This window comes from Centruroides vittatus, unplaced genomic scaffold (assembly GCF_030686945.1).
Source record: "Centruroides vittatus isolate TY-2023 unplaced genomic scaffold, ASM3068694v2 contig_911, whole genome shotgun sequence".
Lineage (NCBI taxonomy): Eukaryota > Metazoa > Arthropoda > Arachnida > Scorpiones > Buthidae > Centruroides > Centruroides vittatus.
In genome coordinates, this window is record NW_027122600.1 from 685,389 (window position 1) to 701,887 (window position 16,499).

At 33.4% G+C, this 16,499-nt stretch overlaps 1 protein-coding gene across 1 annotated transcript in view; it reads right to left on the bottom strand.

Annotated features, from left to right (window-relative positions):
* The window catches only part of LOC136984244 (serum response factor-binding protein 1-like), a 28,484-nt gene extending 20,678 nt beyond the window's left edge, over nt 1-7,806 (bottom strand). Inside the window, exons 1-2 of the mRNA XM_067281151.1 lie at nt 7,625-7,806; nt 3,699-3,784 (exon numbers count right to left, since the gene is read on the bottom strand). Of these exons, the coding sequence (XP_067137252.1) occupies nt 3,699-3,784; nt 7,625-7,651 (113 nt within the window). The 5' untranslated portion in view covers nt 7,652-7,806. The remainder of the gene's footprint in view (nt 1-3,698; nt 3,785-7,624) is intronic.
* Between the last annotated feature and the right edge of the window lie 8,693 nt (nt 7,807-16,499).

Genomic DNA, 16,499 nt, shown 5'->3' on the forward strand with positions numbered 1-16,499 from the left:
TCTTTATTCCAAACTTGAAACTGATATTATTGCAATAACAGAAACTTGGATAACCTCTGAACTAATTTATAAATCCAAATTTTTTGACAAATTTATAATAGAATCTGTAATGGCACATAAACCAATGGGCTCAGGTCGATCGAGTGAGTGGTCTTTATATACTAATAAAAAAAGATTTTTGTAAAATAATACAAACAAAAAAAATCTGATAATTATATCCTGCTTCTTATCTCAATAAACAAATCCATACTTGCAAATATGAATAACAAACTAATGATGATAATGCTCGCTTATATCCCTCCTGATGACCTAACAAATTTAAACAAAACTTTCAAAATAATTAATATCTGGCAGCAAACAACTCCTTACTCTATCATACTAAATGATTTTAATTCCAGGATTGGCGAAACAATGGATTCTAGGTACGATGGACCTAATCTTTTAATTCAAAACACTTGTCAGTCTAAAGATAAACAGGTTAATAGACTGGGAAAAAAATTAATAGATATAATAACGGAAAACAAAATGTATATAGTAAATGGACACATCAAATCTGATATTCCTGCAGAATACACTTGTTTAACATATGCCGGAAAATCTACTATTGACCTTACAATCTGCTCAAATTTACTATTGGATTGCTGTCTGGACTTTATTAAAACTACGTTCAACATTTTTGATCATTTACCTACAATAACAAAATTTTTACTATTTCCGCCAAAGAAATCAGACAATTTATCAATTAAAAGTTAAAGAATAAAGTATAAAACCACAAGATATCTGACATAAATCAAAAATCGATCTGCTGATATTCCAAAAATAACGAATCTAATAGTGAAGAAATTTATAAATTAATGACAAACATAACAAATGACTATATATATATTAATAATGATAAAAGAAATCCTCAAAATAGATTCAGACAAATTTGGTATGATCTTGACTGTCATAAAATGAAAATGGAAAAGCAATCTAAATTAAAACTATTCAGACTAAATTCTAATGATTCTAATTTTATTAATTAAAAGAAAGACAAACAATCTTATAACAACTTACTCAAGACAAAAAAGAAAATCTACTTTAGGAAACTTGAATCAAATTTAATCAAAAATAATAAAGACAGTAAATCTTTCTGGTCTACAATACAGAGATTCTGTTTTAAATCAAACCTAACTGGAAATTCTTTAATAATACACTTTGATACATGGAAGAATTTTTATCAAAGATTCCCAAAAATTTATTCAAATTTACTACCAATAATAAACACCAATGCTTATAATGAATATTTAGACTCCAATTTTACTATTAGTGAATTAGATGAAGCTATTCACAAAACAAAAAGTAACTCAACCCCAGGCAATGACAATATTCCAACTAAATTCCTAAAAATGCTACCATATAATTCCAAGTTAAAATTGCTAAATCTATTTAATGCTATGTATAAAATTACTTCTTACCCGGATTCTTGGAACTCGATTATTCTTACTATGATCTATAAAAAGAGTAATCAGCTTTCCCCAAATAATTACAGACCTATTGCACTATTATCAACTTTAAGAAAATACTTCACCTCAATCCTCAATACTGGCAAATAAATTTCAACAATGGACCAAAGTCACAGAACTGGAAGCTAAATTTCAATATGCCTTTACCAAAAATAAAGGAACTGAATCAGCAATTTTCACATTACTAATGATAATACAACTTCATCTATTAAAAAACATAGGAAAGTATATGCTGCTTTCATTAATATTCAAAAAGCCTTTGATTCAATCTATCTCCCACTACTAGTAAATAATTTGAAAGCCTATGATGCAAGTGCTCGATTTTCATCAACCATAACAAAACTCTTCTCAAATTATAACATAAAGATCAAACAAGGCAAGATCCTTTCCCCTTCACTAATTCTTTCTCACGGTGTTCTTCAAGGTGATCCCCTTTCTCCATATTTATTTAACTTCTATCTACTTGGTATTGATCAACTTTTTCACAATTCTACTGATGGCATTGAAATAAGTAACAGAGTTTTTCACTACATTCTATTTGCAGATAATTTAATAATTCTAGCCCCTACCAAAATTTCATTACAAAGAAAAATTAACCAGCTACACCTATATTTTAAATCGATTCACTTAGTAATAAATCTGGCTAAAACTAAAGTTATTATTTTTCACAATAATAGCAAAATATCTCAAAAAGAAACTAAAATACATCATGACTACTCTTCTACAAACAGTTAACAAAGTAAACTATCTGGGAATCGCCTTTGACTGGAATGTAACCTTCAAAGTAACATTTCAAGAATTAATGTCAAAGTAAAGCAGGCTATTGACAACCTTTTATTTTTATGTTCAACCCTGAAAACTTCTAACTTGAACATTCATATGAAACTATACAATTCTATAATTAATCCTATTATTTACTATGCAAGCCCTATCTAGAGTCTGGATTATCTATATAAACTTGAGTCCTTTCATATTTATTTTTTACATAAATTATTCCATTTGGAAAGAATAATTCCTGGTTATGCTCTACGACATGAAACAAATCGCATTTGTTCCTTCTCCTTTTTGCTAAAATGAATAATCAAATTTTATTATAGACTCAAATTTAAAAGTGACAATAATATAACTTTTCTACATCAAGAAACTATCATGCAGAGCAAAATTGTAAATTGCAAGCAACTATGGCAACACAAGTTATGTAAAATTTTGAACTCATTTGGCATATCAGAACTATTATTTAAAGACAATATTCAGAATTGAAAATATGGCTATACTCTCCTATTAAACCCTGCTATATCTCAATCTATAAATAAAGTTCAACTCTCTTTAAGCCATAGCAACTATCATTTCTGGTATATTAACTTATTCCAAATTCCATCTTCTCAACCATACATGTTGCAATCAATTAATTTGAACGTGAAACGATTAATAACTCAACTACGCCTCAACAAATATTCTCTCTTTGTCAACAATACCTACATCAACTTTTCAAATACCCAATGTTTCTTGTGCCAATCTGAAGATTTCGCGTCATTCCATCTACTACAAAACTGTCAAGAACTTATAAGTATGCGTGAACAATATGAAATCAAATGTATATGCAACTGTAGTTCACCCCTTGAACTTAAAATAAATTTAAACAATCTCAATAAAAAGGATCTGTATAAAATATATAATTATTTTGTTAAAATTATGAAAAAAATTTTAAAGAAATTAAATTGATGTTACTAATTGTATATAAAATCTTTGTAAAACTTAAATGTTCTAATACGGCCATTTTTAATTATTTTGTTTGTGTCGATATAATAAGATCTATAAAACGAATATACGGGTCTGTTGATTTGTGGCTGATTTGTAATTGATATAATATATCTGTAAACTAAAATTGTCAACTAATATCATTTATGTGTATAACCCCCTGTAACAGGGAAATTTTTCCCTTTTGCTAATAAATATGATGATGATGATATTGGATTTAAAAATAGAAATGAGTCAAAAATAAAAACTAAATGACAATTATACTTTTTATTGAATTTTAATAAAAAGAAAATTAGTATTAATTTAATTAAAATTTCATTCCAAAAAAATCTTTTAATTTTGAAATTATATACAAAATAATATATTTAAAATTTTATAATAATAAAAATATATAATTATTGTTAACTAAATAACTATTATAGATAAATTACTTACTTCTTTTGTAAGAGTTTTATCTGTTTTAATATTTTCCTTATAGAATATATTTTGGCAGCCTTCATACTCTTTCTCATAAGAATCATCTTGAATAAAAAAATTTTTAAATCAATTTAGGAATTATTTCAAACTATTATACACTTACATTTATGTATAAAATTTAGGAGCATAAAAAACAATTTTAAACATTGTTTATTTTTATCCAGACGTAGAAATTCATATGATATCGGTGCATAATTACATACCGAGTTGTATGTGTGATCTGGGTTGTTCCCGCCAAGATCAGCATTCTGTAGGACTGAAGTTTCTGATATGTAATTTATTGGTTTTATCTTTATCTAATTTGTAATAAAGCCTATTACGAAAACTAGAGGACTAAATAATTTCTTTAACAATTTTAATTATATAATACATTAGTATAAAAGATTTTTAAATCTTTAATATTCTTAGTTCTACATTAAATATCTGATAAGATTTCAATAGTCCAAAACTTATGATTTCAGGACTACAGTTAGAAATCTCTTGATTCAGTCTTTGGTTGCTACATTGTCCTTTGGAACATGTTAATTGCTATATCTTCACATACATTGAATTTTTCCTTCTTTTTTTAACATCTTATACATATAATTTCACTGAAAATGTTTTACAGAATGAAACTGTACAAAACCATTTAATTTTTGAATTACATCATATATATATATATATATGATATGATATAATTCAAAAATTATATATAATTATCAAATAATTAAATTCTAATTCATTAACTAATAGTTATTCAAATTTTCAAACTTGTAAGAAATGAATGTTAATGTAATATAAGTAATAAAATCAAAAATTTCCTAAAAATTACTTGAAATTAATGAAGTGTAGCTACTATACTAAATTGGACTAAAACCATAAAATATTACTTTTATAAACTTCCATTTTACTATAACAAAATTTTAAAAAAGACACATTGGTAATAAATTAGCTTCAATTAAAATTGTTGGAAATCATTTTAAATAGTTTCTGCTACAGAAAATAATAATACTCTCATTATTATAGATCATTAGAGTACTTTAGTAACACCATAAAATTGTGATTTATTTTGAATATTTATGTATCCAAAACTTAAAGATGAACATAATTATTCTGAGGGAGAAGTGTACCAATCTGCCCTAAAAACACCTGAATCATTTGATGATGAGCCTGCCATGTTGTAGTGCTGCATTGCAGCTCAAGGACATATTCCGTACCGACGGGTCTCTCTGCCTGAGTGTTGGTAAGCACTTTCCATCCATTCTCCACCTTTGGCCAACTGCTGTATGTATCTTTTTCACCAAGTCTTACTTTTATTGCTTTGATTTGTAAAATTCTACAAGCTGTTGTGTATTACCCTGTGTTAGATGTCAAGTAATACAGTTCTTACCATATTTGTCTGCATTTCAGATGGAGTAATACAGTTCTCTCTATTTATGTATAAATGTTGTCCATCCTTAAATTTTGGACTTGTTTGTACTTTTGGAAATAGTCAATGATGAAAAACAGTCTTATCTACTGATTACTGAATTTATATTTCTAACATAATTTAACAGTCTGTGCACTTAATCTGAAAAGTACTGTATTGTGTGTCACGGCAAAAGTACTTATTGCTGTGAGACTGTAGAAAACAGAAAATATAACTTCAACAATATTAATGTAATGTGAACTGAAAATTATTTTTTTACAAAAGGAATGTTTTAGCGTTTTAGCCAAACTTGTTTAACAATTTTTGTTAACAGAGCAAATGTAAATTATTATAATGTTGAATTGATGATATAAAAACAGCAGTCGAACAATTTAATTACAAGCATTAAAAATACTTCAAGTTTTCTTGAAATCTTTATATTCATAAACATTTCTTTGCTTTATAAAAGCTTTGTATCATTTATTAAAAATAAAAATGGCAAAAGGCTTATTTTGAGGGTAAGAGTCAGTTTTTAACCAAATCGTAAATGCTAATAATGAGAAAAATTTTCATCAAGTCTGACTACTCAAGATATGACATGACCTCAATCTATCTCACCATCCCCTTGATCTTTAACTACTAAAATTTAATAGCATCAATGCCTCATATCTAGATAAACCCTTACAAAATTGTGTGTATTTTTTTTAATTTTTGAGCACCTGGAATGTCAAAACATCAAGAAATGCAACAAAACCAAGGGTCAAAATTTGACCAATCACTTTTCTTAGCATATTTTCCTCATGTTATATTCTATAACAGCTGGGAAATTAAACTTTTTTATGAAAATGAGTTTTGGAGTTTTATGATAAACACACACAAAATGCATTACGTTCGGGGCATATCCAGGAGAGTTCTTATGGTGCTGCAGCATCCCATTGATACCAAAGCAATCAGTTTCATTACTTTAATATAAAAATAAATATAATAAGTTGATTTCCTTTTTAAAATTGATACAGTGCGTATTGCTGCAGGTGTTGAGTAATATGTATAAGATGCTCCGGATAGAAACAGACTTCCGGGAATATACTCTGTACCCATCGCCGACCACAGAGATAACAGCGAAGCCATCTACATAGGATCCACTAAATGCAACATACAAACAAGGATTAACAAACACAAAGCAGACATATTACATCATAGACAAAATACCACCCTAGCAGTCTATTCATCCGACCCAGAGGTAAAACCTCTATTCACCCGTGCCGGAATTATTCACTCCACGTTTCGACAAGATCACCTCAAACGGCTCGAAGCTGTATACATATTACTCAACACCCACAGCAATACGCACTGTATAAATATAATAATGCCTATCACCTGACTTCAATTAGACAAGTTTAGGCAACTAAAGTAATTGTAAAGTAATTGAGTAACATTCTCTAAAAAATCAACAAGGTATGTGCAGGGCTGTTGACAGCTTATATGGGCCCAAGGAAGAGCTGGCCCTTCTGCTTTTATTGAATAACTGCAATAAGTAGAATGTTTCTTTATTAATGAAAAGCAGTCTTAAAGATTTTATGTTCTGTGATTAAAAATAACAGTAATTTTATAGGTGTAGGGCCCTTAACTTTACTCAGATCCAGGGAAAATCCCCAGCTTCTCTTTCCCTACCTCTTAATGATCCCAAGTACATGCCGCGATTCTGGGGCCGGATTTAGGCATTTCAGGGCCTTAAGCCAAACTATCCCTTACCAACCCTTTACAATTTTAAAAGTCAATCATAAAAAGAAGAGAATTAACATAAACATATTAATTAAATACTACACACAATAAAAAAGTAAAGTAGATTTTGTTGGTTTGTAAAAAAATTTTTTTATTACAAAATTTGACTTCAATTTTCTATTTAGTAAAAATTTTTAAGGCTCCTTAGAACTTGAGGCCCTAAACTACAGCTTACATAGTCTTATTATTTACAAATTGTCAAGCTAAGACCGTTTTTGGTTAATGTTACCCTAGGTATCGAAGGTGGCGGCTTGTCTCCGATTCCAGCAATCAGAAGACGGAACAGTGAGGATGCACGTTCTAACCTAACCTAACCTATTCTAACAAATTACCATAATTATTAGCAACCAAATTATTAGAATAGGTTAGGTTAGGTTAGAACGTGCGTCCCCACTGTTCCCTGTCTTCTGATTGCTGGAATCGGAGACGAGCCGCCACCTTCGATACCTGGGTTAACATTAACCCCTTTTTTATTTTTTCAGCTAGAAACCTTTTGCTTCAGTCTAACTTTACCCATTTTTAAAGGTCTTCAATATTGCCAAATAGGCAAATTTCAGAGGGCTTTACCTCACGAACAGTGACATATTCCTCAATTATTTTATGCCTGTGTGCATGATCTACAATGCTGCAAGGTACAATACCTGTCTCATTCATATCTGCATTTTTACCGATAAAAGTGTATAATAATTTTCCGATAAGCGTTATAATGAAATACCTGGTCGTTAATTTTCATTTTATCCATTATTTACCGAATGTTTATAACATCCAAACACGGGTTAGAAAATCAGACGCAACATCACATGCAGGCGGCCATCTTGTTTCTCGATCAATCGTTACAGCTCAAGACAAATCCAATTTTGTGAAGTGGTTAAAAGTTTTGTTTTCATTCTAGCATTAATAAAGTAAAAAATCTTTTAAAATGAAAAATAATAATATAATTAATTAATTAAAACTTTCTACAAACAAATATAAATGACATCGGCAACAAAAAATAAAACGAATAAAGGTTATCTTTAACACGCTGTTTATAATTTAGAATCAAATAAGAATAAAGATATCGGCATTACCGAAAATAACGCAGTTCCACTCCGGCATCAAAGTATTTGCTCCAGCCACGCTCCGTGCTCCGCTCCATGCTCCGGTTAAAATACTCTTACAGGAATTACATAAATTTTTTCTTTGATATACAGTATATGCACATATAAAAAAAAAACTTGTTTATTTACAACTAATTTATTTATTATTGAAAAAATTAACATACAACCTAAAATTTATTCGTTGATTTTAATAAATAAAATGGTAGACAGCAAATCGTTCTTCATTGACTGCCTATTATCAGTTAAAATTAATCTTAATCCGGAAAATAGACGCTCAACACTTGCTTGAGAAGTTGGCATGCTTGAAGCGACTCTGCATGCTTTCCTGATGTGCTCTGGATAATGGTCAATGGCTTCAAATACATTCACCTTTAATCAGTGGCGTAGCGTAGTGGGGGCGGCAGGGGCGGCCCGCCCAGGGTGGCACTTTTAGGGGACGGCATTTTTTCACAATAAATAATAACAATATCTTGTAAAAATTTGAACCATTTCATTTCATATTTTTGTCGCACCTACGATTCGGACCGATTGAAATGAGCACGGAATTTTTCATTACTTATTCTGTGACGAAACTAGGGAATCTCCTTTCTTTAAATGAATATATAATAATGACATCTTGCTCATTGTGTACACGCTGACTGACTTGTAGGGATTCCCCGTATTTTATTTAAGGGGAGCGAAATTTTAAGGGGACGGCGAAATTTTCTTCCGCCCCGGGTGGCTGACACCCACGCTACGCCACTGCCTTTAATCTCCCGACGTCCTCTATTGCAGGGGAGGCCAACTTTTGTGTACATAAGATCTACTTTTTATCTTAAAAATGTGTCGCGATCGACTTGTCGTCATAGACATAGTCTAAGTGGCGAGGGGGAGGTGTGTAATTATGGAAGTTTTGGCTAGAAATAAATACAATACCTCTTCTTGCAACAATATATCTAACAATCAGTGGCGTATTTAGAACGTAACGAGCCATGGGTAACAATAGTATTTTAGAGCTGTCGACCTTTTTTTTTTTCTTTTTTTCGAGGTAGAGAAATTCTTTACCGCAATCTGGCGCTTCTAGAAATTAGCACATGGCGTCATCTCTCGAGATACATTATACTTTTTCTTTCGCTGTCTATAGCCCGACACGTGTTCCACATCCATCTTGTATTGTCTCGCGCGCGTGGCATTCTGGGATCTCTCTTATGACTGGATCTACTTTCAAGAACACTCTTCAATCGATCGCGATTAAACCTCGATTGAAACGGTCGAGAGAGATCGCACCAAGACATACTCCCTGACCTTGCTCACAATCTAGATTGAAATGCTCGGTGCAAACGGGGTATAAGGCCCTTTTTTTTTGTAACTCTTTCCGCCCTGTGGGCACTAAGAGGGCCTCTTATAGCAAGCCCATTGTGGGTTCGGCCAGGCCCACAATGGGGCAGCCGGGTGGTGAGGGACGGGGACCGACATATCCGGACGGATCACCCCCCGAAAAGTTCCTGGGGATTTTTCGACCCGTCCGGATTCGATCCCGGGTCCCCCAGGGCGGCGGGCTGCTAACCTTGACCGCTCGGCCATCCGGCCGCTGGGTATAAGGCCCTAGTTTAGTAGTATTACAGAGGATAATACGCATATTTTAATATATTTTTTTTAAAAAAACAAACCCACTGAGAAATGTTCCGTGTGTTTAACAAGGTTCGGGAAACTGAAAATTTTAACAACGGGTTCGGCCGAACCTGTGCGAACCCGCCGAATATCACCACTGGATATAATGCTCATAAAAAAATAAATTTCCAGACCCAACTTTTGATATTTGCAGCTACCAGTTCATTCCGTACAGGCGGTACCTAAAAAAATCTTTCAAGATAGATTTTTAGTAACTTACAATATAATTAAATTTTTTTTAATCAATTGCAATGTATAAGTTGTGGTACTATTTGTTCGTAAATATGAAAAAGTACAGTATGGCTAATAATTTGATTGAAGATTATCATGGAAGAATGATATAAGATTTTTAGATTTATTCTTTGTTAATCTATCGATCGCGGGAGTGCACGTCGTACTGAAACACTCTGTATATCTACTTACGTAAAAAACAACATAATTATTTAACGGGCCAAAAACTCACATCCAGGGGAATTAAAACAACATGAGTAATTATTAACAATATTTATTAATTCGAATTAGCTACAGATAAAGACAGATTTGGAATTTATTTTATTACCTTAATAATAATGGGAGAAATAGTAATAATATTGGTAATACATGTATTAAAGAAAAGAAGCTACCGTATGACAATACTAAATATTCAAGCTAAATGGCTGTGTTTTTCTATGAGTCGAGTCATAACTGCATGCATACTGTTGCGTTTGCTTGTTACGTTCAGGCGTTGCGTTCAGTTACAAGTGTAACACATAAAGACATCGCGAGCGGTCGACCAAAATTGGCTTCGCGATCGACTTGTTGGCCATCCCTTGCTCTATTGCATTGCAGCCTTTCTCAATGTGTTTGTCTATTTCGTTGTCATCTTTATTATGTATAGTGGAAATTCGACGACTGTTTTCTCTTCTATCCAATTCTTTTTCAAAATCATCGTCTTCCGAATCTATATTATATTACAGGTTGGCTGAGACAACTCAACAATTGCTGGCTTTTCAGCCAAATCAATTAGTATTTGCCTTTTGATTCGCCGTTGGATGTCTGAAAGACCTTCTCTCACTTTTAGTTTTCTCTGCTGTACTTAAGGGGCCGTCCATAAATTACGTAAGGGCGATTTTGGCCATTCTAGACCCCACCCAGGGCCGGATTTACCAATCCAGGGGCCTTGGGCACAAATTCGGTGGGGGGTCCCCCTTTAAGAGTAGGCAAATTTGATGATTTAGAAAATTTACACAAAATACTGCACTTTCAAATAGATTTCAACTAGGAAGTTGTAAATTTCATTTAAAAATAAGGTTATTGTAAACATACATATATTTTATTGTGTAAAACTAATTATTTTAATTTAATTGAAAAATACCTTTGTAAAATTTTTCCCGAAATTTTCCGATGTTTCATAGGTTTTTTCCCGGGTTTGGTTTTCTTTGCCTGTGGCCCTCATGATTAGGCCACACTAGGCTGTCGCAGTAATAGGAAAAAAAAATTATGTTTAAACATAGTTTTGTGCGAACCCCTATTTTGTGGGGCCCTGGGCACAGGCCCCAAATGTCCTTATGTAAATCCGGCCCTGACCCCACCCACCCCTGTGTAAGAAACCGTAATATTTTCTTTGATCCCCCCTTCCCTTCCCTATCTTACGTAATATTTAGGCATAATTTTATACAAAGATTTTAACGAAAATAAATTTTTTAATGAAACCCTAAAAACTTTAGGTCCAAAATATATAATTATTAATTACTTAATTAATATGTACTATTATTTATAAAAGACTATGTTAAGAAATTTAAAAATATAAAAATTTAATGAATTCGAATGAACAATTTATTTTAAGAATTTATTTTTTAATTATTAACAATCTTTTTATTATTATCATTAATCAACATCATAATAATCATTTTTATATTAATTTTAATTTTCACAAAAAGACGCAAAAAACTTCGACAGATCGACTAGCTAGTGCACGTGTAAACAGAAACGTCATACAAAATAAAACAAGAGGAAATAGAAACCACATTCTCTTGCCATATTGGTTACATCTTGGCTAAGGCCAAGAAAATAAACTACATGCTGTAAAATGTGCTAGGTGCACCGGGGAACTAATTCATAAAGCTTATAAAACTGTATATAATAGGGCAATACAACCAATGCTACTTTACGAGGCCTCTAGCTGGGATCATGTAACTAGTGAAAATTCAGTAGCAAGTAAATTACTCTCTCTTCAAAGACAGTTTGCCATCAGAATTTCAAAGTGCTGCAGAACTGTTTCTACTAATGCCTCTCTGATTCTAGCAGAGCTCCTTCCTTTGCCACTATGTATTGTAGAAAAGGTTCTGAACTACTATATCAGAACTACAAACATCAAAGCTCAACAACAGTCTCTACTCCTATCTACGGTTGTTCAAATGCTACCATATTGCAATTACACTATCTCTGATCATCACCCTGTAAACAAGGGTACATTCCTCCATGGATAACCATGCAGACATTAATATCTACACAGATGGGTCCAAAAGCCCCCTTCATGTCCGCTCAAGTATCTGTAGCTTCCTCCAAACTGACATATTTTGCCTAAATTGCCCAAAACCTTTATGTTTGTTCGTGGCCATACTGACATCCTAGGAAATGAAAAAGCCGACTTCGAGGCTAAGTCAGCTGCAAAGGACACCAGTGGCGTGCCGTCATTGGAAGCGATGGAAGCGCCGATTCCACCTTCCAATGACCTTCCCTTGAATTTTATAAAATATAAATTTTCATATTTTAACGTACTTTGAATTAATTAAAATGAATATTTTATTATAACTGCATTATGTATCTTTTACAAATTTCTATACTACATGTGAAAAAAAAAACGATAAGATTGCTATTGTATATTCGAATAATTCGGTGGCGGAAGGAATGTCGAAACCGGGTCAGTCTCCAATCAGCCAGATTATATAGGCATTAGCACATGCGGTTTACAGTGCACCAACCTCACCCGGTTTAGCTGGTAGAAGCGACACACTCGTAAAGAGTACAGCTTTATATCCCGGAGCGGTTGTGGGCTGTTATCCGCCTGCCTGTCAACTTCCAAGCAGCCAGATTATAGGCATTGGCGCATGCGCTTTACATAGCGCAAACTTCACGGTTTAGCTGGTAGAAGCGACCACACGCGTAAAGAGTACGCGACTTTATATCCCGGAGCGGTTGTGGGCTGTTAGCCGCCTGCTAGATATTCGGCCACCCTCGCCCGATTATGTGAATCACGAGCAGACTAGATCAACGGCGGGCAACACGCGGGCCAGCTACGGCTGGCGAAAAGTTTCTATCCGGCCCGCGAGATCTTTAATAGATTATTAAATTGAATGTAGTAATTAACTTTTTATTTATTTATTTCATATTTGCAGACTAAAAAAATTACGAGTCACAAGAAGGCGTCAATTAACTACTACGGCGCGGAAAAAAACGTAAAATTTATTCTGGCCCATGTTATAAAAAGGGTTGCCCACCCTAGACTAGATTTATAACAACCCAACCGATAGGAGTTTACTGGCACGTTTTTATGATAGTTCTGTATAGTTGACAGGAGTTTAAAAAAAACTCCATTAAAATATTTGATATATTTATTCTGCGTTTATTCCGCTCTCCCATCTTATATTACTTACGGATTTCGATGTTAAACCGGTGATATTACGATTTAGTATGTCCCATCTGTAAGGGATGCAGAAAAAACGTGTACAATTCTAGTACAGTGTTAAAAATTAACTGTTACTTTGGCAGCATCATTTACAACCAAATTTAATGAATGAGACGTACAGTACATACAATGGTACAAAAAAAGCTCTAGAATTTATTTTCCTTAAATTTACGATTTATATATCCGTTGTCATAAAAATTTGTCTTTCCACTGTTTTCCCAAGACTACAGATATTCAGGTACAAAGTAACTGGTTTCGACTTATTTCTACTTAAGAAGTGACTAAATAATTAAGAGATTAGGGAATGGGGACATAAATAAAACCCTGTTGAAAGAGCCAGAATTTTACTTCAACAAAAGCTTAACAGAACCAATCACTCGCTCAGTACAGTGGGAAACTGATTTCCGTGTACACCTGGTATTAAAACGAATTAGTTAGAAAACGAATGACTATTAAGTTTAACATAGTTAGATTTTTACAGCTACGGTGAGAAACGTTTAAAATTTACAACAGCCCTGTGGCGTCCTTTGAGATATACTAGTGATGCGACAAAAGAGGCATTTGACATTGACCGGTATCGGCACCCTCGGGATTTGGCACGCACACACTCACTACACACCTACCTGGACCGTCACTAGTTCCATCCATTAGCTACTCGTATCAAGATATTTGACTAAGTGGATTGTTTTAAGATTTAAAAACTAAAGACTATTTTATGTTATTTTTATGTACGTTTTACGTTCTTTACAAAGCTATATTTTAATTATAATTTTCTTTAAAAGTATATTAATACAATCGAACAATACATTGTACCAGGTATGTATATCCACCGCACATTTTATTTCACCGAGTAAGTTTTTATAATTTATTTTTAATTTTAGCCCTTATATCGTGGCTAGCGATTCAGAATGTAATTGTGATATTAAAAATACATTTAGAGAAGTCTACAGTTTTTACTGGCTTATCGAACAAATGAATACGAATGGACCCTAGACCAGTGATTCTTCATGAGGCCGGATGGCCGAGCGGTCAAGGTGGCAGCCTACCGCTCTGGGGGACCCGGGTTCGAATCCCGACGGGTCGAAAAATCCCCAGGAATTTTTCGGGGGGTGGTCCGTCTGGATATGTCGGGCCCCGTCCCTCACCACCCGGTCGGCCCATTGTGGGCCTGGCCGAACCCATAATGGCTTGCAAAAAAGGCCCTCTTAGTGCCCACAGGGCGGAAAGAGTTAAAAAAAAAAAAAAAAAAAAAAAAAAAAAAAAAAAGACCAGTGATTCTTAACAGGGGGCCGCGGCCCCTGGGGGTCCATAAGAAGTTTGCCGGGGGCCGCCAAATTATGCAAAATTTCCTTCAGAATATAATAAAAAGAAAATTGATGTATAATCCGAATATCGTATTGAAAAGTGAAATAAGAAAGATAAAGTTTTCCTATTTAGTTTTTATTTATTTATTTTGTATTTCTTCCTACATACAACTTTGTTGGTACAGAAGAAATAAATGTAAATATGCTACTTACACCGCAGTATTTACTTCTTTTATTCCAAAGCAATTTTAAGAAACTATTAATGCTTGGAATTTTAAAAATAATTAGGAAAAATAGTAGGCTTTGAAAATTTAAATATTTTTGCAAAAGATATGCAAAATCCTTACGACAAGTGGGCGTTTTAGTTTTAGTTTAGTTTTAGCATCGACATTGGATCGATTTATCGACATGTTTCTTATTTTATTTTCTGTTAAAAATTAATGAGTTTTCATGTTTAATTGTGAAGTTTGAATGTTATTTAAATAGATAATGAAATAATAAAGTTATGATTTACATTTATTATTTAAAAAATAAAGCAATAATAAAAAAATCAATTTATTATAGATAAATTATCAAATTATCAAATATAAATTATTATTAAAAAATGGGGGTCACAAAAAAATTATGAAATATTTGGTGGGCGGCGAGTATAAAAAGATTAAGAACCACTGCCCTAGACCATCACTGACGCGCAATTAACTGATTGCTCCTGGAAGTCGGCTTCTTACAGAAACACAGCTTCCCTGTCATCAAATGTCACGGCACGCCACTGAAGGACACTGACTTGGACTACACTCGCAACCCTCTCTCACGCCGCAGCCTTAAAAATTATATTTATGACAACGCTATGCAAAAGTGGAATTAACAATAGTTGAGCAGTAAAACTGGTAGAATAAGATTATTTTCCTAGCGTTGAATGCAGGTTCTCGTCACCACTTAGAGATTTAATGTTTGCTACTGCTCAACTACTTACTGAGCATGTATAACCGGACAGAAACTGCTTCTTGCTTTTGCTCTACAGAAAACCTAGACACCGTCGACCATATGATCTATCATTGTCCAATTTACGATCAAGATAGACTTATTCTGAAATTAGAAATCTTAACGCTTGGTTTCAGGTGGCCATGTCCATTCGATAAGCTTGTTCGGTAGCCACTGTTTGATACTTTTTACAATTATGTTAAAAAAATATGAAAGATAAGATTATTTATAATTTCTAATTTCTAGTTTTACATTTTAGTTTTCACAAAAAATCGAATACTAATTTTATGTTTACTTTGAATCATGTATTTTGGTTTATGTATTCTTAGTGTTATATGCCCATAGGAGTGGTGCACTTATTCAAATAATAATAATAAAAAAAAAAAAAAAAACGGTGAGAAACCCCCTTTTTTTTTTTTTTTTTTAACTCTTTCCGCCCTGTGGGCACTAAGAGGGCCTCTTTTAGTAGGCCCATTATGGGTTCGGCCAGGCCCACAATGGGGCGACCGGGTGGTGAGGGACGGGGCCCGACGTATCCGAACGGACCACCCCCCGAAAAATTCCTGGGGATTATTCGACCCATTCGGATTCGATCTCGGGTCCCCAGAGCGGTAGGCTGCCACCTTTACCGCTCGGCATCCGGCCGTCGGTGAGAAACCCCTACACGGCCTTTCTCATCATGATAAAAAATGTGTAGAAAGTGAGTCTGCTAGCGTTATTATTCTATTACGACACATCTGACGGCGTTAGTACAACGAGCGTTCTTAATAGAAACCGCCAAATTAAAGCCAAATTCAAAACTCCACCACTCAACGAGATCAAAAAATAAAAACAATATATTACGTAAGACGAGATCTATTACCCCCTACTCCTGAGTAAGAAATCATAAGA